At 43.1% G+C, this 26,013-nt stretch overlaps 1 protein-coding gene across 5 annotated transcripts in view; it reads right to left on the reverse strand.

Moving 5' to 3' along the window:
• cars1 (cysteinyl-tRNA synthetase 1) overlaps positions 1-17,580 on the reverse strand; it is a 32,993-nt gene extending 15,413 nt beyond the window's left edge. Inside the window, exons 1-6 of one of the 5 annotated variants that reach the window (XM_080770956.1) lie at positions 17,522-17,580; positions 13,403-13,630; positions 11,205-11,296; positions 9,803-9,891; positions 8,521-8,617; positions 7,542-7,640 (exon numbers count right to left, since the gene is read on the reverse strand). In XM_080770956.1, coding sequence (XP_080627082.1) covers positions 7,542-7,640; positions 8,521-8,617; positions 9,803-9,891; positions 11,205-11,296; positions 13,403-13,630; positions 17,522-17,537 — 621 coding nt within the window. In that variant the 5' untranslated portion in view covers positions 17,538-17,580. The other 4 variants (XM_080770957.1, XM_080770958.1, XM_080770960.1 and 1 more) reach the window with 4 other exon arrangements.
• Positions 17,581-26,013: the final 8,433 nt, after the last annotated feature.

Below are 26,013 nucleotides of genomic sequence, written 5' to 3' on the forward strand. Positions count from 1 at the left end.
GCATCCGCATAGGTTGGGGCGGGTGAACTCCCAGGAGTTTGACTGTGGAGCTCATCGTAGGTGAGTTGTACCAAGTCCTTCCATGAGGAGTACTGAGTGGAGTTTGGGGGCAGCTGACCCGGAGTTTGGATGGTGGTCAGGCTGCAAAAGGTGAGACCTTTGACTTCCGAAAGATCTGGTTGGGTTGTGCTTGCAGGCCGGACGGGCCAATGGTCGTGTGGTTGCTTAAGGAAAGCCGGTCCAGTTTTCCAACGACTTGGCTGGGATAGGTCAGCAAGGGTTTTTCCTCTAGTAATGTCGTCAGCAGGATTGTTGTGGGAATCCACATAACGCCAGGAGTGGGGATCTGTGAGCTCTCGAATTTCAGTTACCCTCACGCCAACGAACACCTTGAAACGGCAGGATTCAGATTGTAGCCATTCAAGAACCGTGGTGGAGTCTGTCCACAAAGTTGTATGGCGAAGAGGGATACTGAGCTCCCTTTGTAGGAGATGAGCTAGTTGGGCCCCAGCCAAAGCACCGCAGAGCTCCAGTCGTGGCATAGACTGTTGCCTCTTAGGAGCAACTCTGGATCTGGCCATGACAAAGCTGGTATGAAGTTCTCCGTTGTACTCATCAAGCAGATATGCAACTGCTCCGTAGGCCCGTTCCGAGGCGTCACAGAAGACGTGGAGGTCTTGAGTAAGGACAGTGGGTCTATCGGCTTGGGTGTAGCATCGAGGAATGGAGATGGACTCAATATCGGGTAGCTCTGCCTCCCAGGCTCCCCAGGCAGCCCGAATGTCCTCAGGCAAGTCGGGGTCATCCCAGTCTCTCTGCTTTGACCATAGCTGCTGGACAAGGACTTTGGCTCTGGTGAGGTAGGGTGTAAGGAACCCTAGGGGGTCATACTGTTGAGCAAGCACTTGATAGATCCTCCTCATTGTTAAGGGGGATGATTGCAGGGGCTTGTGCCGATAGCTCAAGATGTCCGGGATGCATTTCCACTTCAGGCCCAGAGTGGATTCAATGGGTTCGACCCGGTCCTGCGAGAGCCAGAGCTCTAGGCTCTGTGACCGGGCTTCGGGAGGTAAGTGTTCGACCACCCCTTGGTGGTTGCTGGCCCACTGTCGCACCTGGAAGCCACCTGAAGCTAGGAGTCCACAGGTACGATCCACCAGGCATTTCGCTTCTGGAATGCCAGGGCAGCTGGTCAGGCAGTTGTCGACGTAGAAGTTGTTTTCCACAGTCGACTTGATATCCTCGTGTCCTTCACAGTGATCCTTGACATGTTTCTGAAGGGCAAAGGTTGCGCAACAGGGGCTGCTTGTGGTGCCAAAAGGCAGGACTTGCCATTCATAGACGTCAGGTGTCGCTTCCCGGTCCATGTTCCGCCAGAGGAATCTGAGCAAGGGCCGGTCATCCGGTAGCAGTCGGACCTGGTGGAACATGCCCTTGATATCGCCGCTAACTGCCACTGGATATTGGCGGAAGCGGAGAAGGACCCCTATGAGGGAAGGGCTCAGAGTTGGACCAGGGAGTAGTTGGTCATTCAAGCACATGCCCTGGAATCGGAATGAGCAGTTGAAGACCAGGCGATTCTTGTTGTTATGATGGACAAGATGATGAGGTAAGTACCAGGATTCTGTTGAACTGTTAATAGCCTTGGGAGGTACTTTCTTGACATAGCCAGCTTCCTCCAGCTTGGATATTTCCGTACTGTAGACAGTGGCCTTATCCTGGTCCTTTAGGAGCCTCCGTTCTGTACTCCGTAAGTTGGACATGACCGCTTCCATCGGGACTTTCAGTCTAGGAGCATCGGCCATGCGAAGGAGTGGGGTCGCATAGCGCTCAATGCCGTCGACATTCACCCTCTCTGTTCGGGCCTCCAGTATTTCAATTGCCTGCTTGTCCTGTTGCGACCTTGTGATGTGTTTCTCACTGCGGAAGGGTAGGACGTCCAGCTTCCATAGCCTTTCGACATGGCCGAGTAAGGAGTCAGCTGGGTTAAGAGAGGCAGTGAACAGGCATTGATGAGCTGAGGGACCGCTTTCAGGGAGACCCTCGTGACCTTGGAGGGTCCATCCCAGCTGTGTGTGCACCGCCAGGGGGCCTCCCTGAGGGCCTCTTCTCACCGGCTCTATAGGTGAGATCAAGTGAGAGTTGTCGGATCCAATCAAGACCAGGGGCTGGACCTTTCGGAAGGATCGGAGGGGGATATCCCTCAGATATGGATAGCGCCGCTTGAGGGACTGGATTGGGTAGGTTTGGTCGATGAGATCAATACCTTCGGCAGTGAATGCTTGCTTGAGAGGGTATCTGACTGATGGTGTGAGTATGGGCGATATCTCAAACTGCACACTTTTCCCTTCAAGGTGGGTAAGCTCTGATCGGATGGTGCGCAGAGCCAATACCTCCCTCTTCCCCTTCAACTGGAGATGTTTGACTGCAGCCGGGAGAATCATGGACCGGACTGAGCCATCATCCAGAACGGCGTGTGTACTGAGTGACACATTGTTGTGCCATAGAAGTACTGGGACAACTTTAAGAAGTACACGGTCTGAAGGATTGGTATGAGAGAAGTAGATCTTGCTTTGTGGGCGGGAAGGATCCGACCTTGGCTCTGAGTCGGCCACGGGATGCAAGACCCGAAGATGAAGTTGACCGCAGTCAGGGCAGGGCTTCTTCAAGGTGCAATCACTGGCCAAGTGAGAGGTACGGCCACACTTCCAGCATCTCTTGTCCTTTAGTATCCATGATCGCAGTTCCTCCTTAGTCTGAGACTCGATCTTGGAACATCTGGTAATGTAGTGGTCGTTGGCCCGGCAGAACAGGCAGTGAATGTTAGGCTTGTTATTGGATTTTCCTGGGGATTTGGATTTCTGCAAAGACTGGGTCTGAGGGACATCTGGTTCCGAGCCATGATAGACAGCTGCTTGGCTCTTGTTCTTGGTTGTCTTAGGTGGCCTGGTATTGGGTTGCTCCTGCTGATGGCCACTGTGGTACCGCTGAACGAGACGGTTAGAGAGCCTCTGCTGTTGAGCCTTGGATTGCAGCCATCCGGCCAAGTCCCTCAGGTTGTAGGGGTTAAGTGTGGCGACAGTGAGTTTGCCTTGTAGATGTAGGAACTCGATGAAGCTCTCCCTCAGGTATCTTGGCAGTTTGCTCAGCAGGCGGTCGACATGTGAGCAGCAGTTGAGCTCGTAGCCGGTAGGACCCTCAAGAGACTCGAGCATGCTGACGAGCAAGTGAACCTGGAGTGAGAAGTGCTGGACAGCTTGGGGGTCATTGGATTTGACGTCCGGGGCTGTAAGGATCGCTGCAATCTCACTCTGAGCCAGCTGGTGGGGTTGACCGTACTGCAGCTGCAGGGCCTGCATCGCCGCGGTGTAGGGCTCCACATGATGGCGGCAAGACTGGGCAATCATCTGAGCCTCAGGGAATTTGAGGTGCTCAAGAAGGACATGATATTTATATTTTTCACTCAATTGAACATGAGGATCGAGCAGGTTGTCGAGTGCCAGCTTCAGGTTGGCAAAGTCTCTTTCATTGTCTTGAGTGAAGTCAGGGATTGAAGGCTTTGGGATGCCATATACGGCTGGCCCATAGGGATGATGAGCTGGTGGTTGGCATGGTACCTGTACACAAGGCACCTGACCGGGAAGAGGTGGTCGAAGTTGGGCCACAGCATAGTGAAGAGGCGGAGGTGTGGGACATGAATTCCCAGGTCTGGCTGGCTGAGAAGGAGGCAGTGACTGAAGATGGCCAGCAGAGGGAGCCAGATCGTGATGAAAGGTTTGAAGGTTTGGTGACAGAAGTGGCTGGGAATAGGCAGGATGCGGTCGAGAGGGGGTAGAGTGGGAATGGACCACTTGGACTGGGGAGCGGATGATCTGCTGAACTGGGCGTATGGCTGGAGGTGAAGCTGACCGGTTCTTCTTAACTGTACTTGGAGGGAGGTTGTAGAGTTGGTAGTTGGTGAAGTGCTCCTCTGCAGAATTGTCCTCATTAGTATTTGAGGTGTGTTGAATCCTGACAGCCTTCTCCTTCCTGACGACCAACCGTCTATCCTCCGGTGTGGATGTTCCCACATGCTGAGGCCTGTTGCTCTGTGGAGCTTCTGGCCCCTGCCGGCCAGTGAGCCTGTATTGGTCTCCTAGGGGTAGCAGGGCTCCTCCTGGTGGCTCAGCCCCCCCTTCAGGCCGTGTTGGGCCGTGCTGAGTGGGGGATTCAAGGTATTCATTTGAATGCACAACCACCTCGTCGGGGTAGTCCTCTGCTTCGGAGTTGAGGGGGGGGGCACCTTCCCCTAGCTCCAGTGCACCTCCCTGTGCCCCAAGGAGGGGGCCAGTGGGGAGTGCTCCCCCCACCGCTCCAAGATGGTGGTCATCTGTCTCCTCCATTTGTTGGTTGCCACTCATTAGCAAGGTGCTAATGTGAGCTAGCAGGTTGGACCTCTCTCTCCCTTGCCTGCCAAGCTCCTCCATTTTCTTCCTCATGGCCTCCATTTCTTCCTTCCCCTCCATCTCTGCTCTTTTTAGAGCTTCGGCCATGCTGGCCAGGGACCCAATGGTCGGTGTGGCCTTTTGTGCAGGGGGGGGCTGTGCCGTCCCATACCTCTGGGGTTTCTGTCTATCCCTTCCAGGGTAGGTCTTGGGCACTGTTCCTTCACTTTCCTCTTGCAGCATATTTTCAATGCAATTTCAATGGTTTTAGTATCAATCAAGTCAATGTCTTATTTGGGCAGTCAGCATCCGGTTAGAAGGACCATATTTTAGAGTTTGTTGTTCGTGACATTTGCTGACCACCCAAAATTGTTCAAATGAAAGACGTTGACATTGACTTGAAATCTTTGGTGCATTTTATTGTTCCACTTGTCCAGAAGCCATGGTTCTGACAACATGGAAAGACAGGAAAAGTGTAGATCAGACAATTTGCAATCACTTTAGCTCAAAAACCAAATGCAATCAATTTAGCTCAAAACATTAAAGTATATAGTATATATAACACATAATAACATAGACAAGAGCTTACATTTGGTCATGGACGCATGGGTCTGGCGTGGAGAGCTGTGTGAGTGGAGTGACTGTGTGTGGAGTGAGTGTGTGTTTGTAGTGGAGCACACCTGGGCTGACGGTGGCAATCAGCCCAGATGGCAGATGGCAGACACCTGTGAGTGATGGGGGGTGCAGTGATGGTGTGGAAGGGGAGTGTCCACCAGGGGCTGCCATTTAGGTTGCCTTTGGAAATTCTCAACAATAAATGTTATTAGATATGAAGGTTTCAGCTACAATAGAAAGCTTCTTCTCACCTCTCGGGCACTGAGGACACCTTGTAATAATAATAATAATAATAATTCTCACATCTCGGGCACTGAGGACATCTTGTAATAATAATAATAATAATAATAATAATTCTCACATCTCGGGCACTGAGGACATCTTGTAATAATAATAATAATAATAATAATAATAATAATTCTCACCTCTCGGGCACTGAGGACACCTTGTAATAATAATAATAATAATAATAATTCTCACATCTCGGGCACTGAGGACACCTTGTAATAATAATAATAATAATAATAATAATAATAATTCTCACATCTCGGGCACTGAGGACACCTTGTAATAATAATAATAATAATAATAATTATCACATCTCGGGCACTGAGGACACCTTGTAATAATAATAATAATAATAATAATTCTCACATCTCGGGCACTGAGGACATCTTGTAATAATAATAATAATAATAATAATTCTCACATCTCGGGCACTGAGGACATCTTGTAATAATAATAATAATAATAATAATTCTCACATCTCGGGCACTGAGGACATCTTGTAATAATAATAATAATAATAATAATTCTCACCTCTCGGGCACTGAGGACATCTTGTAATAATAATAATAATAATAATTCTCACATCTCGGGCACTGAGGACATCTTGTAATAATAATAATAATAATAATAATTCTCACATCTCGGGCACTGAGGACACCTTGTAATAATAATAATAATAATAATTCTCACATCTCGGGCACTGAGGACACCTTGTAATAATAATAATAATAATAATTCTCACATCTCGGGCACTGAGGACATCTTGTAATAATAATAATAATAATAATAATTCTCACATCTCGGGCACTGAGGACACCTTGTAATAATAATAATAATAATAATTCTCACATCTCGGGCACTGAGGACATCTTGTAATAATAATAATAATAATAATAATTCTCACCTCTCGGGCACTGAGGACATCTTGTAATAATAATAATAATAATAATAATAATAATTCTCACCTCTCGGGCACTGAGGACACCTTGTAATAATAATAATAATAATAATAATAATAATAATAATAATAATAATAATAATAATAATAATAATAATAATAATTCTCACATCTCGGGCACTGAGGACATCTTGTAATAATAATAATAATAATAATAATTCTCACATCTCGGGCACTGAGGACACCTTGTAATAATAATAATAATAATAATTCTCACATCTCGGGCACTGAGGACATCTTGTAATAATAATAATAATAATAATAATTCTCACCTCTCGGGCACTGAGGACATCTTGTAATAATAATAATAATAATAATAATAATAATTCTCACCTCTCGGGCACTGAGGACACCTTGTAATAATAATAATAATAATAATTCTCACCTCTCGGGCACTGAGGACATCTTGTAATAATAATAATAATTCTCACATCTCGGGCACTGAGGACACCTTGTAATAATAATAATAATAATAATTCTCACATCTCGGGCACTGAGGACATCTTGTAATAATAATAATAATAATAATAATTCTCACATCTCGGGCACTGAGGACATCTTGTAATAATAATAATAATAATAATTCTCACATCTCGGGCACTGAGGACATCTTGTAATAATAATAATAATAATAATAATAATAATAATTCTCACATCTCGGGCACTGAGGACACCTTGTAATAATAATAATAATAATAATTCTCACATCTCGGGCACTGAGGACACCTTGTAATAATAATAATAATAATAATTCTCACATCTCGGGCACTGAGGACATCTTGTAATAATAATAATAATAATAATTCTCACATCTCGGGCACTGAGGACACCTTGTAATAATAATAATAATAATAATTCTCACATCTCGGGCACTGAGGACACCTTGTAATAATAATAATAATAATAATTCTCACATCTCGGGCACTGAGGACACCTTGTAATAATAATAATAATAATAATTCTCACATCTCGGGCACTGAGGACACCTTGTAATAATAATAATAATAATAATTCTCACATCTCGGGCACTGAGGACATCTTGTAATAATAATAATAATAATTCTCACATCTCGGGCACTGAGGACATCTTGTAATAATAATAATAATAATAATAATAATAATAATAATAATAATAATAATAATAATTCTCACATCTCGGGCACTGAGGACACCTTGTAATAATAATAATAATAATAATTCTCACCTCTCGGGCACTGAGGACACCTTGTAATAATAATAATAATAATAATTCTCACATCTCGGGCACTGAGGACATCTTGTAGGACTTTCTGGACGCCTGGCTTCTTGTCCTTGTATTGTTCCAACAGGTAGTTCTGTCTGGCTCTCCGGATGATCTGAAAGACACAACATTGTTTAATTTCTATTACTTTGTCTATCCGGTTAACTTGTTTGATCAGGCTGGGCCGAGCCGGGCCTGGCTCAGCTGGGCCGAGCTGAGCTGAGCCATACATTTAGGCCTGACAACTTGAGAAACCCGGAAAGGTGTCATTATTTGCTTCTCACGCATCCAACAAGCTTCGAACTGAGAAGATTGGACCTTCCGTTCCAGAGATAATGGCCAAAACATGGTGAAAAAGCTTTACTTTTGCAGATTTCCGATCGCCGATTTCCGTTTTTCTTTAACCCATTCTGACCGGGAACCCGTTTTGGTGTTAGCATCATGTTATGCTTTAGCTATTGAAAAATAGCAGATCTACAAGCTCGTAGCGCGCCACCGAGTGGCGCGCTAAGAGCTTGTAGGTCTGCTATTTTTGAAAAATCTAAGGAACGACTGACATTTTTAGAATCTGATCTCAGGTCAGAATGGGTTAATCAGACCAGTGTGTGTCCAGTGGAAACCTCGTATGAATCTGATCTCAGGTCAGAATGGGTTAATAACACGGGCTAGGAAGGAATGCATCCAACACATCCACTTCCATTGGCCTTCCCGTGAAGCCCAAACCACACCAAAGGGTCGAGACGGGACAAGACGGTTTTTAGAAGGAGTCCCTACCGGTGTGGTTTGGGCTTCAGGCCGCAAGGGGAAGTTGAAATACATTTTCTGGGGGTAGTAGATTTAGTTTTATTTTTTTCACAGAAGGCTCGACCCGGCCCGACTTATTGGCATAGATTTCAGGCCCGATCCGGCCCGAAGAATTTTTGGCCGGGTTCGGGCTAGAATTCTACTCAGTAGGACTCCGATCGGAGAAGAGCCCTGATCTAGATGAATCTCACCTTGTCATCGATGTCTGTGATGTTCATGCAGTACAGGACATCGTATCTGAAGTAGTCTTTCAGTATCCGTCGCAGAATATCAAAAGATATGTAGGACCTGTTGAGACACACAGAATATCAAAAGATATGTAGATTACCGTATGTAAAGTTATTTTTGTTGTGGCTTTTGCCTTTATTTTATTATTTTTTTCATGGAGGGACAGACAGTAGGCTGACAGGAAATGGGGAGAGAGATGGGGGGGAAGCAAGGGGCCAGTGCAGCTGGGCTTTAACATCGAGCGCTCGGTTGCACTTCCGCATTTGGGCGGAAGCTTCACGCCAGATCAGTCTCTATCCTTTTAACCCATTCTGACCTGAGATCAGATTCATACGAGGTTTCCACTGGACACACACTGGTCTGATTAACCCATTCTGACCTGAGATCAGATTCTAAAAATGTCAGTCGTTCTTCGATTTTTCAAAAATAGCAGACCTACAAGCTCGTAGCGCGCCACTCGGTGGCGCGCTATGAGCTTGTAGATCTGCTATTTTTCAATAGCTAAAGCATAACATGATGCTAACACCAAAACGGGTTCCCGGTCAGAATGGGTTAATACTCTATGGGGGGAAGACATGCAGTAAAGGGGAGTCGAACCCGCGGCACACTGCCAGACTGGATTACCAGCCAAGGTTGCCTGGACCGCTGAGCCACGGCCCAGGCCACGTTTGCCTCGTATGGCCTTTGAAAGCCAGAGGGAACGGGGGTGGGATTAATGGATTTTGACATCAAAGTCCAGGGGCCAAAAAAGCACAGCACGTTTCTGAGCCCAATTATTCATAAAATCCACAGAGACCACAGAAAATCCACTGAATGTCCAAAGTTCAGTTTTTTGTGTTATTGAGGTCAGAAAACCTCAAAGGTTCGTGAGATGAAACGTTTTATAAATATTAAACCAGAGAGTAACGGGTTTGAACATACATGTTTCCATTATTTCTACTAATCATTTGGTCACCTGTCGTGTCCCATGTGAGAAGCATCATACATGTACCTGGCGTGTCCCATGTGAGAAGCATCATACATGTACCTGGCATGTCCCATGTGAGAAGCATCATACATGTACCTGGCATGTCCCCATGTGAGAAGCATCATACATGTACCTGGCATGTCCCATGTGAGAAGCATCATACATGTACCTGGCATGTCCCCATGTGAGAAGCATCATACATGTACCTGGCGTGTCCCATGTGAGAAGCATCATACATGTACCTGGCGTGTCCCATGTGAGAAGCATCATACATGTACCTGGCGTGTCCCATGTGAGAAGCATCGTACACCGTCGGTCCACAGCAGTACCACAGCACTTTGTTCCCATTCTGGGGGACGAACAGCTCCTGAAACATTCAAATAGGTAATGTAAATAATAGCACTTTGTTCCCATTCTGGGGGACGAACAGCTCCTGAAACATTCAAATAGGTCACGTAAATAATAGCACTTTGTTCCCATTCTGGGGGACGAACAGCTCCTGAAACATTCAAATAGGTAATGTAAATAATAGCACAGGTCTCCCAACAGGTCAGGAACGTTTGTGATGTATGGACAAAATGTGTAGGAGTAATATATTATAAACATGTTTTTCTTTTTATGGAAAAATGTGTCAATTTAGGGTTTCTGGACGTGAAAAAGGTTTGGGAACAACTGTTCTACAGTAATAAATAATAATACAACTTTATTTTATATAGCACCTTTCAAATTGCATTACAAAGTGCTTTACAACAACAACAAACAGAAAAATATACAGCAAAGACATTCAAATAGAAAACAAAAGTAGGAAAATATATATATATACTAAAATGTTAGATTGGGGGAGAAGGCTAATCTATAAAAGTGGGTTTTTTAAAAGGGATTTAAAAGAGGACACTGATTCAGCGCGCTTGATGTGTAAGTGCAGATTTTTGGGGCTATAGGGAGCTGAAAGCCTGCATGGTCTCCTTTGGACTTTAGCCGTCAAATTTGAGGGTTGAGGAAGTCTTTGGATGAGGATCTCAGGGAGCGGGTTGGGACATAGGGGGGAGAATAGCGAGACCTCACCGGACCTGGCTTTGAATATGGTGAGAAGGAGTTTGAAATTGATTCTGAAGGCAGGTACCTTAGTCCGTGTCAGGCTGTTGTACAGTAATAATAATAATAATAACAGTAGGTACCGTAGTCCGTGTCAGGCTGTTGTACAGTAATAATAATAATAACAGTAGGTACCGTAGTCCGTGTCAGGCTTTTGTACAGTAATAATAATAATAACAGTAGGTACCTTAGTCCGTGTCAGGCTGTTGTACAGTAATAATAATAATAATAACAGTAGGTACCGTAGTCCGTGTCAGGCTGTTGTACAGTAATAATAATAATAACAGTAGGTACCGTAGTCCGTGTCAGGCTGTTGTACAGTAATAATAATAATAACAGTAGGTACCTTAGTCCGTGTCAGGCTGTTGTACAGTAATAATAATAATAATAACAGTAGGTACCGTAGTCCGTGTCAGGCTGTTGTACAGTAATAATAATAATAACAGTAGGTACCGTAGGTTCTACAGTAGGTACAGTACCTTAGTCCGTGTCAGGCTGTTGTACAGTAATAATACTACAGTAGGTACAGTACCTTAGTCCGTGTCAGGCTGTTGTACAGTAATAATACTACAGTAGGTACAGTACCTTAGTCCGTGTCAGGCTGTTGTAGAGGCGGAGTTGAGGGACAGGCGTCCCCTCTGGTGCAGACCATGGAGGCTGGACCCGCTTTCCTTTCACTGAAAAACATTCACAGTTACTGTTAGAGTAAACTGCATGAAAACAGTTTAGGAAAACAAACTTCATGCAAATGTTCCTTATATTGGTGTCTATGATAATATGTCTGTGTTAATTAATAAGCATGCAGCATGAATAGGCTTGGGACCTGGCCGGAACCGGTTCTTTTCCTAGGTGGGGTGGAGACAGAAGTGAAGAGCACTGTGTCAGCAAAACTATTTGCTAAACTATTTGGATTGGCATTAATTTGGACAATCGCTGTTGTGGTGGGGTTTAGCAAAGAGCTACTTAATTAAGTATAATAATGTATGTCAGGAAAAAATGGAAAAAGAAATATTAGGAACCGTTAGGAACCGGTACCGTTAAAATCCTAACGAGTCCCAACCCTAAAGCATGAGTGCTCCGACCTTCACAGAAATCATCCAAAAAGGGCCATAACTCTGGATATACGTATGGAATATTTGGTTTTGAAACCCCAAAATATCACATTGAATAATCGCATTCATGTAACAGCATGCCCAAAGAGACAAACACAAAATGCACACTTTTGCTGCACATCCTTCTTGCATGAGTTTAAAGTGAATTGCAGTTGTCCGAGGTGTCAGAATCAGGTTAATCCAGTACATTAAGGTTAAATGTTTCTAAAATAATTGAAATAAACAGTTTCTGCCTGGGCAAAGACACACAGCGACATGCAATGGGAACTGTTCCAGCTGTTAAGGGCTTTGTTAGGGCAATGATGATAATCCAAGACTCTTTATCACTCAGCCGTACTCTTGAACAAATAACAGCGGAATTCATATATTTAAAAAAAAAGGTTTCCAGGCACTGCTGTAGCCATTAGCGAACGCTCTATGACACAGTATGTACAACAGTGAAAGTGAAAGCCAAGGCGACATTTATTCACAGGCCAAGAGATCATCTTGCGGGTGCAGTACTTAGTTTAGACAGTTTTTGGTTTAGACTAGTCATTGGTTAGACCAGTCATTAGTCCTACAACTACAACCTATCTTAAACCCTCACCCTAAACCTAACCTTAACCCATGTCTAACCAATGACTAGTCTAAACGAAGTATGCACCCCAATCTTGCGTCACACACTTGCGTCACACAATGTTTGGATGTGAGGAAGGAGCAGGTTAAGTGAGGTTTAAGTCTGTGCTACGTTAGCCTGGCCCAGCTAGCATGCTTTCTGCCTGGGCTAGAGGGACGGGTGTGCACTGTGCATGGAGCAAGGGCTGTATAATACTTGTTCACTGATCTGAGGTGGTGGTCCAGTTGAAAACCCCTGCTGTGGACGAATGATTCTCAACTTGTTTGGTACCAATTTGATATGCATTAAGCCCAAACCACACCAAAGGGTCAGGTTGGGACAAAATGCACCAATGCTAAACAGTTTGGAAACCAATAATGGATCCGTAAAGGTCCATTTGATTCCACGGGACCCCCTGGAACCCCCTCAAGGATCTCTGGGGGTCCCTGGACCGTGAGAACCAGTGGTCTCTGGGGGTCCCTGGAACTTGAGAACCAGTGGTCTAGATATCCAGGGGACACTAGGGATGGGATGATAGGAAAAGTACAATTATTGTGGCAAATATAATTGTGATTAACGATATTATCGCGATAATCAAAATATGCTTAAAACCGCACTTTTGTTAAACACTTGAACACCCACTACCCCTTATTATGGGGGGGAATGTTTGACAAAAATAGCCGAAATATTGAAATATTTCACGATAATTAATCTCCATGATACGATTATTGTAGAGTGTTTTTTATCACGATAAACAATAATAAGGATTATCGTTCCCATCCCATCCCTAGAGGGGACACAGCGGACTGTTCCCATCCCTAGAGGGGACACAGCGGACTGTTCCCATCCCTAGAGGGGACACAGCGGACTGTTCCCATCCCTAGAGGGGACACAGCGGACTGTTCCCATCCCTAGAGGGGACACAGCGGACTGTTCCCATCCCTAGAGGGGACACAGCGGACTGTTCCCATCCCTAGAGAGGACACAGTGGACTGTTCCCATCCCATCCCTAGAGAGGACACAGTGGACTGTTCCCATCCCATCCCTAGAGAGGACACAGTGGACCGTGGACTCACTGCTGCTGTCTGGGCTGAGGTGGAGCTTCAGGGCTGCTATGTGTCTGTACCAGCGCAGAGCGTGGCTGTGTTCTGGAGCTGGGGGCCTTGGCAGGTGTGAAAAGACCCTCTGGTCTGCCTGGGAAGGTTCGAACCCTGCCAGATAGCTGCGGGAGGCCATGTATTCATTCAGGGCCCCGGCCAAGGGCCCCTCCTCATGTATCTGCAGCAAGAAGCCATACTCAAAGGCTGCAGAGACAAGAGGGCAAATAATTACCAACTGCTGCTAGCTAGGGCTATATAGCGGTCACGATAATTAAGCCATTTTGACCTGAGATCAGATTCTAAAAATGTCTGTTTGAAAATGACAGTTTTCTGAAAAAGCTATGTCAGTCGTTTTTAGATTTTTCAAAAATATCAGACCTACAAGCTTGTAGCGCGCTATGAGCTTGTAGATCTGCTATTTTTCAATAGCTAAAGCATAACATGATGCTAACACCAAAAGAGGTTCCCGCCCAAAATGGGTTAAACTTTCGATTGTCACACAGATAATTGTGATCGCCAACATCATTGTGGGTTTTTTGGGGTATTGGACATTGGAACATAATTTTTTTAGGCTTTTAGGAATTGTAAACAAAAGGTTGCAGAGGCAGATATGGCAAATACGGTAACTTGAATATACAATGAAATGAATGACATAGCCTATGTAGATGTCTTGTAGATCTGCTATTTTTCAATAGCTAAAGTATAACATAATGCTTAAAACACCAAAAGGGGGTTCCCATCCTGAATGGGTGAAAGTACCAAAAGTACTCATTATGCAAAATGTCCCATTTCACACGTTTTCAAATGTAGAAAAATCTTTGGAAAATAGCAGATCTACAAGGTACAAGCTCACAATGCGTTGTATCCTGACACATGCTTGTACTAGCTCGACTATTTTCAAATGGCTGAAATGTGTATAAGGCTGAAGTGGTGAATGCATGTTTTGTATGAATTATCTAAATCTAAAAAGTAACTAGTAACTATATAAATTGTAGTGGAAGCCTAGCGGTCTGGGCACCTAGGCTGGTAATGACGTGATGTGTGCCGCGTGTTCGAGTCCCGACCTTCACAGTCAGTTTGCACTCTTCAGGCACAGGCGGATACAGAGATCTCCATATACAGTAATAAACAGTATGGTCAGTTCAGTTGATTACTTGATTCAAATACTGCCAGTTCCAAACCAATGCAATGTTAAAAGTCTGAATCATCCCAAGAGAAAGTGAAACCACTCTCCTCCCAATGTGTCAAATAGAAACCTTAGCTCTGGACCATAGCGTCCATAGCGTTAGGACAGACAGATTACAGTTAAAACGGGTGCAGAAGTAGGCCGGTGGCGTGATAGGAATGATAGGTAAAGCAGTTATGTGGCTGAAAATGAAGAGAATGACCAGACGGTGGTTTGTTTTGTTCCAACTCAAATAACAACTCCTTACAACCGGAGGTATGCGGATTGCAGAGGAGCGTCTCTGAACGGACAACACATCAAACCTCGGGACAGATGTGCTACAGCAGATGTGCTAAAGCCAGCAGTGGTTCCTGTTGGAGCCAGTTTTATGTTTTCTTTATTTGTTCATTTGGATTATTAGAAGCCTCTCCACCTCTAATTAGAATCCCTGGTATGTCATGTCAATTTAGTGCACTTCCTGTATAATTTCTCCCCTTCAAAGTAAAAGTTCCCCTGCAGTGATTTGGAACCGTTATTTGGAACTTTTATTTTGAAAGGTTCACTGGGAGCCAGGAAGGGGCGTAGCTTGTTAAAGGTCACTTGACATGCATTTTAGAGAACAATAGGAAATGTTTGGTGAGGCTGGGAAGGCATACAGTTTTTGACCGCACTTGCTTACTTATTTCATATACTTATTATTTCATGTTTTGTTTGTAGATATTTGGAGTTAACCCATTCTGACCGGGCACCCATTTTGGTGTTAGCATCATGTTATGCTTTAGCTATTGAAAAATAGCAGATCTACAAGCTCATAGCGCGCCACCGAGTGGCGCGCTACGAGCTTGTAGGTCTGCTATTTTTGAAGAATCGAAGAACGACTGACATTTTTAGAATCTGATCTCAGGTCAGAATGGGTTAATCAGACCAGTGTGTGTCCAGTGGAAACCTCGTATGAATCTGATCTCAGGTCAGAATGGGTTAATAAATATTCTTCAGTTGAGCCACAATTCTTCTCTGCACTTTTTTCTGTTGGATGGAGTACGAATGCCTCTACAGTTCCCATTCACAAACCTTTTAGCTTGAGACCCAAAAGGGACATTTGATGTCTGACCCAAAACAGAGAGAGAAACAGAGAGAGAGAGAGAGAGATAGTGCTGCACTGTTGCCTGCTAATGAAAGAGAGATTTTTTTTTTTTACATCAGCATGCTGTAAATATCAGGGGAGTCCTCATTGGCATTCACAGGTTGTGCTCTCTCTGTTAGTGCTGGGAAAACCTCCTAAAGAAGACATGCATGAACACACCCAGGTACGTTGCCCACCTGTCTCTGGCAGGTAAATAAAACTTTAGAGCAGTTGGAGTTTGCTTTCAGGTTGCCCGACTGGGCAAGTGCTGGTTTTTAGAGCCAGAGGGGATGAACAGTCTATAAACACAACACATCTGTCTAAAAGTAAACACCTTCTTCTGCTCTGTGGAATATAAAATAATAGCACCGTTTATACCTATAATGTGCTGTTTTCACTGTTGCAGTGTGAACGAATACCAGACAAGTCGCCCCTTTACCAACTCACCCCGGGCGTACAGCCGGCGGAATTGCGCGGCCTGGTATTCCTAAAGTAAAATAAGTAAATTATGCTTAAACGGTTAAACCCAACCTTATTCCTAACCTTAACCTCAGTAAAACTATGCCTAAACCTAACCCTATACCTAAACTTAACCACAGTAAAACTATGCCTAAACCTAAACTTATTTCTAACCTTATTCTCAGTAAAACTAAATAAAGAATACATTACAACAAGAACCGTTGGACTGAGCAGTCGGCCGGCGGAAAAACATTGAGGTGCGAGATGGTTTAGGGGCGACGGTACCTGATACTGTGTGAACATGAATATGTTTGAACAACATAGGCATATTCATAGCTATGTAGGTATTTGGCATAGAATGTAGGTATTACATTTATCGCACAGCCGACAGCCCCAGAAAGTGAAAAAAAATGTGTTAAATTGAACAATAATTCTAATCAAACATTTTATAATGGACGATTTACTTTTCAGGGAAAGTGGGCATGGCCTTTGGGCAAGTACAACATTACCTGTACTTGACCTACAGGCAAGTACAGGTCATGTTGTACTTGACCTACGGACAAGTACAACATGACCTGTACTTGACCTGTACTGTACTTGACCTACAGGCAAGTACAACATGACCTGTACTTAATAATTTAAATACTAATAGTCAGTTGATTACTTGATTCAAATACTGCCAGTATTCCAAACCAATGCAATGTTAAAAGTCTGAATCCATCCCAAGAGAAAGTGAAACCACTCTCCTCCCAATGTGTCAAATAGAAACCTCAGCTCTGGTCCATAGCGTTCGGTTCGGTTCTCCGCTAGAAACCAAGTTAACACACGCACGTCATCTATAGTGGATCCAGAAACTAAGTGAAATTAAACCGAAAATGTATCAAATAAATATCTGACTGTAATATGTATTAATGATAATTTAGCGTTGATAATAAATGCAACGCTATAACGATCAAGCATCCCAGACAGATCTAGAGACAGACAGTATATGATCATAATGTGGTTTTATTCATTCAGATTCCGTTTCAATGGATTTCGACAAAGCGTGTATATAACTGAGGCGTAAACGTTATGCTTTGAATTGATATCTTGACTTGACTATAATAGTACAGCTGAGCATAATGTATATTTTTTGCCAGCACTGCTTCGGTAGGATAATAGCTAGCTGATGTCATGATCCATTGATGGTCATCATTCATCCATAATAACAAAACAAAAACACAACACGTACGTTTATGGTTGCCTCACAGCCGCTGTGATGTACAGAACACCCCACATCACGTTTGACGTGAATGAAAGCTGAAGTTATAAAGCAATAGTGTAAATACATGTAGTGTAAATACTGTACCTTGTTCTGCAGACATTGTATAGTGATGTGTTACTGCCGCTGCTGCTGCTGATGCAACAATAACGTGTCCGGAAGTAGACGCTCCAAAAGCACAGGGAGATTATTTTTGCCTCAACTGTGACAAGCAGGCACGGCGAACCTAACGTAACCAACCAGGAGCGTTTATTTTATTTTACAAGCCTCCTTAACTAATAGTAATAATAATGATATTGTTTATTGTTTATTGTTTATAAGGATCCCCAATAGCTTTTGCCTTGACAAAAGCTAGTCTTCCTGGGGTCCGACTATAGACTGTAAAGGGTCCGACACAGACAAACATTTAACATTTTAACAAAGGCAATACTTACAATTGTTTACAAACACTAACTCAAAATAAAACATAGTAAAAAATAAAATAAGAAATAAAAACATAGGAGAAATAAAAAAACATAGCTTTCAACAAATTATACATTTGAATTATTATTTTTGAATAATTGTAGTAGTAATAATAATAATAGTAATAATAAAAATAAAACAAATGTCTGTAATTCCATTAATTGTGGTTCTTTGAGTAGGGCAGTAGGCCTATGGTATATATATTTTTTTAAATCTTTCTTTTACATGTATTTATTTATAATGTTTTTTTATAATGTGTCTTTTCTTTTTTGCTATTTATTTTTGTTAGAGTTCAAAAGGAGAATAGCCGATTTACAAGCTCACAACTCGTCGTAAAGGTGACGCATTGTGAGCTTGTAGATTTATATAGAGATCTATGTAGACAGAGCTTGATTGGCATCTACGGTATACACGTAACGTAAGCCAATGTCATGACGTCATGATGCACGAATGCACCATTTTGCCTGCTATGGTGGATCTTCATAATGAACCATCTTTGGCGCTGGTGAGAAATAGGTAGAGGTAGGTAGAATAGGCAGAGGTCCAGAGGGGGCAGAGGCAGAGGCTAACAGTTCACACTAAAGGTCTCAGGGCAAGTACAGGTCAGGGCCTGGCTGTAAACAAGTTCTTGAGCTTAGTCCAGTTACCCTGGGTAAACATAGTAGCCTACCTTTCCTTTCCTTTGCACTTGCCCCGAAAATGTAGATCGGCCCTTATGAAATGACAGGTAAAATTTGTATTACTGTTCAATTTAACACACTGTTCTCATACAATATAGGTGACAGGTCATGGTACAAACAAACATACAGACAAACAGTGGCGTGCACAGACATTTAGAGGGGCAGGTGCTCAAGTGGAAAAGGGCACCTTGTGCAGCCCGTGGAACCGTCCGGTTTCCTTAATAGTGTGAGATGTATAGATATCGGGGCCTAAATAATATATTAGAAGCTTTTTCAATGTCAGCATAGTCCACATACTGTACAGTGTGTTTCCTTTCATTCAAAAGGGCACATTGCAAAAATGTCAGGGGGTGCTCTAGCACACGCCACTGCAGACAAAGCTGTTCCTTAATGGAGCGACTATGGCATGGCTCCAAAATGTGAAAACTGCCACAGCTGCATACTTTCACTTTTAGTTCAGGGCTCATTTCTGAGAAATGGCCTGATCTGCTGTAAACACACACACACACGCACGTACGCACACACACACACACACACACACACACACACACACACACACACACACAATCTGTATGGGGGTGTGTGTGTGTGTGTGTGTGTGTGTGTGTGTGTGTGTGTGTGTGTGTGTGTGTATGTGGTGTGGTCAAACCTGTTACTGTTACGGCCTTTTAAAATAAATGTAACGAGGGGGGTCTCCTTGTGTTCGTGACTATACTTAACCTTGAAAATGTAGCGTTTTAAAATACAAATGAATAATTGCACAAAATGTATTGAATTTTGAATATTATACAATATACTAAAGCTCAGGGCTTAGACGTTTTGTTTGAATGACCATAATAACTTGGTAAATTGGGGAGCTTTTGAAGTGGGGTTGGGATCAATATTTTAGAATAGTGCTCGCAGCTGTTGCTCCACTCGAGGAGTGTTACTGACATTAATATTCCTTTTCTAGTCAAAAGAGGTGACAGGCATTTTGCCATCCTTATACTGTATGTCATAATTACTAAACATGACCAGTAGGTGTCGTCATATGCTTGAGTAATTTAAGGGTAGAATCATGCAAGAATAGAAGTCATAGGAGCCACTGAGTTACTGGCCATGCCAGGGTCTCTAAAGAGGAAACCTTCTTAACATGCAAAGTTATTTTGAATAGCCTGTATGTTGATTACATGTTTCAGTAATGCATGTCTCTTACCTGTACTTCCTTTACATGAATAGACACATTTAGTTTAGCATAGATAGGTTACACTTTATCCTCAGCCAACATACAGAGGTCAGCACAGCAGTCCTTCAGACAGGCTACAGGCTACAGTATAAACCTGACGAAGACCCACACGTTTCTAAACTTTGTTTATTCTCTGCAAATAAAGTGCCTCAGAGCTTAACATCGGTGTGCTGGACCTTTTTCACTGTGCTGTACTGTATCTTTTGTTCAGCACCTGTAGAATGTGTGCATGCTTCCCTTTGGACTCTATTTCTATTGTCTCAAAGCAGACGGGCCAGAGCCTTCATTTATCTCCTCCACGTCATCAGTCATTTGAGGAGATACTGTAGCTACTGTATAGTGGCACCCAGCAGAGAGAATGCACACGTATACGACTATACGTACACCGCTAAATTGTATCGATAAATGTTTTTCACTCAGAGTTAAACTAACATTCATTCCAATCTGAGAACCTTTTTTATCTGTCTTGAGAGATTACATTCATTCTGAATAGACATTTAAAGCGTACTGTAATTTAGAGTCTAGGTTCCAAATTAACTTCAAATGTGACTCTGACCCAAACTAGTCTGGTAGCCAGTTGGACACTAGCGCCCTGCTGTGGAAGGGATCTGGTAGCCAGTTGGACACTAGCGCCCTGATGTGGAAGGGATCTGGTAGCCAGTTGGACACTAGCACCCTGCTGTAGAAGGGATCTGGTAGCCAGTTGGACACTAGCACCCTGATGTGGAAGGGATCTGGTAGCCAGTTGGACACTAGGCACCCTGCTGTGGAAGGGATCTGGTAGCCAGTTGGACACTAGCACCCTGCTGTGGAAGGGATCTGGTAGCCAGTTGGACACTAGCACCCTGATGTGGAAGGGATCTGGTAGCCAGTTGGACACTAGCGCCCTGATGTGGAAGGGATCTGGTAGCCAGTTGGACACTAGCACCCTGCTGTGGAAGGGATCTCCCATCTCCAGGTGTTCCATGCTCCATGCTTTTCTTATGATTTTTATTTATGCTTCATTTATTGAGACAGGAAACGGGACAGAGAAAGGGAAGGACATGAAAGACAGGTCTCCAGCTACGTAGGTTAGAACTTAATTAAAGGGACGATTAGTTTATTTTGGGTGACATTGCACACACGATCCGATCCCATTAATCAGAATCACATCAGCATTGACATGCACTGTTTTTTATTTATTTTTTAGATTAGATCGTTATCTCCAAAATGAGCAGGTTTGTTATAGGTCGTATACCCTCACAAAAGGTAAACAGAGCCTTTATTTCAATATGAGAACAATCTGAAAAGATCAGTATACTGCAAGGGAACGTAAGTGTCTAGTTACCGATAAAGCACAGTTGACACACTGCACCCACATGGCATGCATGCCGAGCAAGCAAGCATGAAGCATGACGTACCACTTTCAAAACATCTAGGAGAGATGTAACAAAGGCCCACTGTTCCTTGCATCTTCCTCACAGTTACTGTACTATACTGCCTCACCTAAGCTACACCTTCCTGTCCTCTTCTTGTCTGTTCTTGTAAGTACAGGCAAGTACAATTGCATGCTTTGATTGTGTGGGGTAAACACATTTCTGCCACCCAGTAGTAATGCTCGATGCAAAGAGACAATGCAAAGTTCAACTCCAGGTCAGTGGGGAGAAAACAGGCATTCAAACACTTGCCTGACTAGCATCATTGTTTACAGAAAGAGACACCTTCTCAACAGTGGCTCATAGATAGCATCTGACAGACAGAAGGACGGGCCAATTCACTGAGCTCACAGACAGTACAACCTGGAATGTGTCTACCAACAATAGACACTCCTTTTATGGAATTATTCATTGATTCAAACCGTGTACCCATGGCTGGGCATTGTGTTTGGAGTTTGAATCTGATGGGTGTCTATTAAATAATAAACAAATAACAAAAGAAGACTGATCCAGCAGTATGATTCCAAAAGCTTAATGCTAAAACATAAGCATGAAAGCAGCTCTCCCTTAAACTAAGTTTATTTTATTTTACCTAGTATTATTATGCTTTTCCAAATAAATAGATTTGCTGTTCACATTTCTCCCTTGCAAGGACTGTGTATGTACTATGTATGTATCCACAGATCTGTGAAGAAATGAGGGCACATCTTCTTCTAACGTTCAACTGGTAGATTCTTTTTTCTAATAATTATTATCCCCGTGGCTTAATCGCATAAAGCCCTGACATTCCAAAAATAATGTCCAAAGATATCTCTGGCTGTCTCACCCCATAATGCCCCTTGTGTCCACATAATGCCCATAACAAGTCCATCTGACTGCTGTCCAATAGACCCTCATCTAAATAGATTTGAAATGGGAACATTCTTTGAGATGGTCTGGTAGTGAGTAAATGTCTGCCAGATGCTTTCTTTCTTTCTGGTGTAGATTGTCTTCCCACAGTACCCTCCACACGGTGAACCGGACCCTGGGCTTTAGAATGGAATACAGGTGGTCAAACAGACCACGTGGGAGATCAACTCTTACATATAAAAGTTTTAAAAACAAAGAAGAATCATGCTCTTCAATGCAGACGAAATCAAAGAGAGCCCCGCTTGATTTGTGCATTAGTTAATCTCTTAACCCATTTTTGTAGGTCTGATATTTTTTGAAAAATCGAAGAACGACTGACATAGAAACATAGCTTTTTCAGAAAACTGTCAGGATGTAGAAGACATTTTTAGAATCTGATCTCAGGTCAAAATGGGTTAATATCACCCCATATTCTAAACTGCATGAGTCAAGTCCTTGGGGCATTATAATAATACAGTATTTGAATGGAATTTATCAGGCATGTCCTCGATTTTGGCCCGGAACGATTTAGTGTCTGGTGGTCAGTGAGATCAATTTATTGAATGTTTGAGCAGGTGGAGACCGTGGGGGTCTTTGGGCCCCTATAGCAGGTGCACCGTGGGGGTCTTTGGGCCCTCACTTTGGGCCCCTAGCCGTTGTGAATCCGCTCCGTTCGGCATGCCAGCGTGTCATTCTTCTCACATCGCCCGCATTGCAAATGTAGACAGGAAATGAGAACGGCCACGGGGATTTGGAAGGCCAATAAAAAACAGATTTGTTATGGAAGTTTTGCCTGTCGGAAAACAAGTGTATTTTTAGTCTGTTAAAATATAGACAATTTTATATTTAGAGCTATTCACGTCAATAATGCAACTGTCTATTTTATAGTAAGTGGACTGTACGTAGGTGTATTATATTTATATCATGAGTTTACAGTGCTTTCATTTTCTACTTACTCCTCTAGTCAGTGAAACTAACTAAACACACACACACACACACACACACACATATAATAATGCGTCTTTGGCACATATAGTACAATGTAGACCTTGGAGAACAATCTTACACCGGTCAATTAAGAATATGAAAAATGGTGAGAGAACTAGCGTGAATCACAACACCCTTCAGGGACACCATTCCTTAAAGTCTGGTCGTCGACAGCGCATTCTGCCGCTTCCTCACTCACTTCATGGGTGTTGGACGCTAATCCCCGGAACGCCGAGCGAGAGGCTAAATATATGGAGAGAACTGCCAGAGAGGGTCTGAGTCCAGATGTTGGCCCCGAAGCAGCTCTGCTGCACCTGCTCCTAGTCCAGGCCAGCTGGGAGAATGTGCTGAGGAACATCATGGGCCCCCATGCATCGCCACGCACACACGGTCCCACGCCCACGTCTTTGTTCTAGCTCAGGGCTTCAGTACCCCCCCCTCCCCTAGCCCATTCTGACCTGAGAACGATTCAAATGTTTTCTAAATCCTGACAGTTTTCTTAAAAAGCTATGTTTCTATGTCAATCGTTCTTCGATTTTTCAGAAACAGCAGACCTACAAGCTCGTAGCGCGCCACTCGGTGGCGCGCTACGAGCTTGTAGGTCTGATATTTTTCAATAGCTAAAGCATAACATGATGCCAACACCAAAAGGGGTTCCCGGCCAGAATGGACTAGGAGACAAGCCTCCCTATGACCACATCACAGTGCCACTCAGTCCCGCCAACTAGGCGCCACAACAGGGCTGTGTTGGGTTTCTTAACTTTCTTGCACCATCCTTATTATTCACTGTTGTTAAAGCGAGGCATCCTTCCACCCTCATCCCCTCCAAAAGCACCAAGTTGTCTCCGAGGCATAAGCCAAGTCGTATATCCACTTACTCTCATTGAAGAGAAGAGAGGCCCGCTGATAACGACGAGGTGTCCATACTGTACGAGGTCAGAAAACATGGTTATTATATTATGAATGGCGTATAAGTTTTCTTCCTGTATATCCTGTAACCCCGTTGTGGTATGCCTGTGTGTGAGCTGGCAACATCCGAGGAAATAACACAATACGAGCTGTTGTTATTCAGAAACCACTAAAGTATGTTCTCATCCCAGAACTCTATCGTGATGTGACATGAAAGACAAAAGTATGTTTCAAACATACATAAAGGGCTCAACCATGACTTAGACCCCCTGTTGAAGACCCCGGGTTTAGCCCAAGGGGGAGCAGAGAAACGTTTCTCTTTTTCCTCCAATGTGAAATGTAACATACATTTACATGAACACGAATCCAACATATTATTAGCAAAGATATATAACAAAAAAAAAAACATGGCATGGATGCAACCTGGGACGTATCCTCAGTGATGTTTCCTGAGGTCAACGGGGTTTCGGGGTCTTCCAACATCGTACCTCTCACTCAGGCGACCCAGAGCCTGGAAATTGGACAGGTGTTAGGTGAGGATCTCATCGGGTCCACTGGCAGAACCTGACCTTCTCAAGAAGAAAAAAAAACCCACAATAAAAACGTGATTTAATATGGAACACAATTTCATACCGTATATAGTGTAGTGGGGGCCCCTGCTTCATCTCTCCTCCATCACCTAAGGGGTCGTTGGTCTGAAAAATCCCTGGTCTAAATAGTTCATATTAGAAAGCAATTTCCTGACATTAAATTCGGGATGACATTTTGTGAATGGCAAATGCACAATGTATGCCATTTGAGTTATGACTGTTGATTGGCATTTAAGGACGGATACAGTATATGGATATACTGTATCTGCATGGCAAAATGAACACACATTGGAGAAGTTATTCAAGCACTTTTGATTTATTTTCAAAAACAAAATTAGTGTCACCAGTCACCACAAAATGGTAAAAAGATCGGTCAAAAGGAACATGAAATCTTCGAAGTCTCTCAAAGGACTTTAGATTTGCTTTTGTTTTATGAAAGTTTATACAATAATGCACAGGAGGAGACAAATATGACCTTCAACACACCAAACACAACTTCCCACTGATAAACTCACTCAACTTACAGTAAAAGCCCTTAAAAAGACAGACCCTGTCTGGACAAGTACAGTCAACTCCACCTCCTTGTCAAAACAGAAGCATCATTAACAGGGAACAGGCTACTCAGGTATTTGGACAAATGTGTTGGTCACATTAGAGTTAAGGTTAGAAAAACATACACTCGTTCAATACATATATAAAATGAAATGACACATATTTACACAAAGTCAAGCCACCACACTTTGAGTTACACACTTTGACTCAAGTGACTTGAAAACGGAGTTACAACTTTTAATAAAAAATAATAATTTACACAACAAGGAATGAACATGTTATCCACGAGTCATAAACATTCACAATGTTTAAACAAAATAGAGAAAAACATCACATATTTAAATAGAGAACATCAGGTAACTGTTTTAAGTCTATTGTGCAAAATCTTTTCAATTAATTTGTTTGATAGAGGAAATGTACATTATAAAGTAATGCCTTTTGCCTTGCTGTCTGCATCTGTTAGAACATCAAAATTCCATAAGGAGTGCATATTATAGAGCTACGGCTAAGTGCAAACAAATTGCCTCGTCGTAATATTGTGCATTAAAATCTCTGAGTTTCTTTTGGCAGTTCACACTTTTCCTTAAGCAGCAACAAACTTTCCTCATAGTAAAATAGTTGATATAAATTCTTATATTTCTTTGCTTCTAAAAATTGAACCCACAGTTTTGAATGGCCAGTGATATTGCTTTTGATATATTTACAGCTAAAGTAGACTAAACTTGCCTTGGTAGTGCAATCCCCTGACGTTAAGCTTATCACATCCTTTTCTTATTGTCTTTTTTTTTGTTTTTGCCCTTTTCATTTTCCACCCAATTTAGTTTTGCCAACCCCCCCCCCCCCCCCCCCCCTTCCTCCCAAGTATTCCCTA

The sequence above is a fragment of the Protomyctophum bolini genome (genome assembly GCF_963924005.1).
Source record: "Protomyctophum bolini genome assembly, chromosome: 1".
Lineage (NCBI taxonomy): Eukaryota > Metazoa > Chordata > Actinopteri > Myctophiformes > Myctophidae > Protomyctophum > Protomyctophum bolini.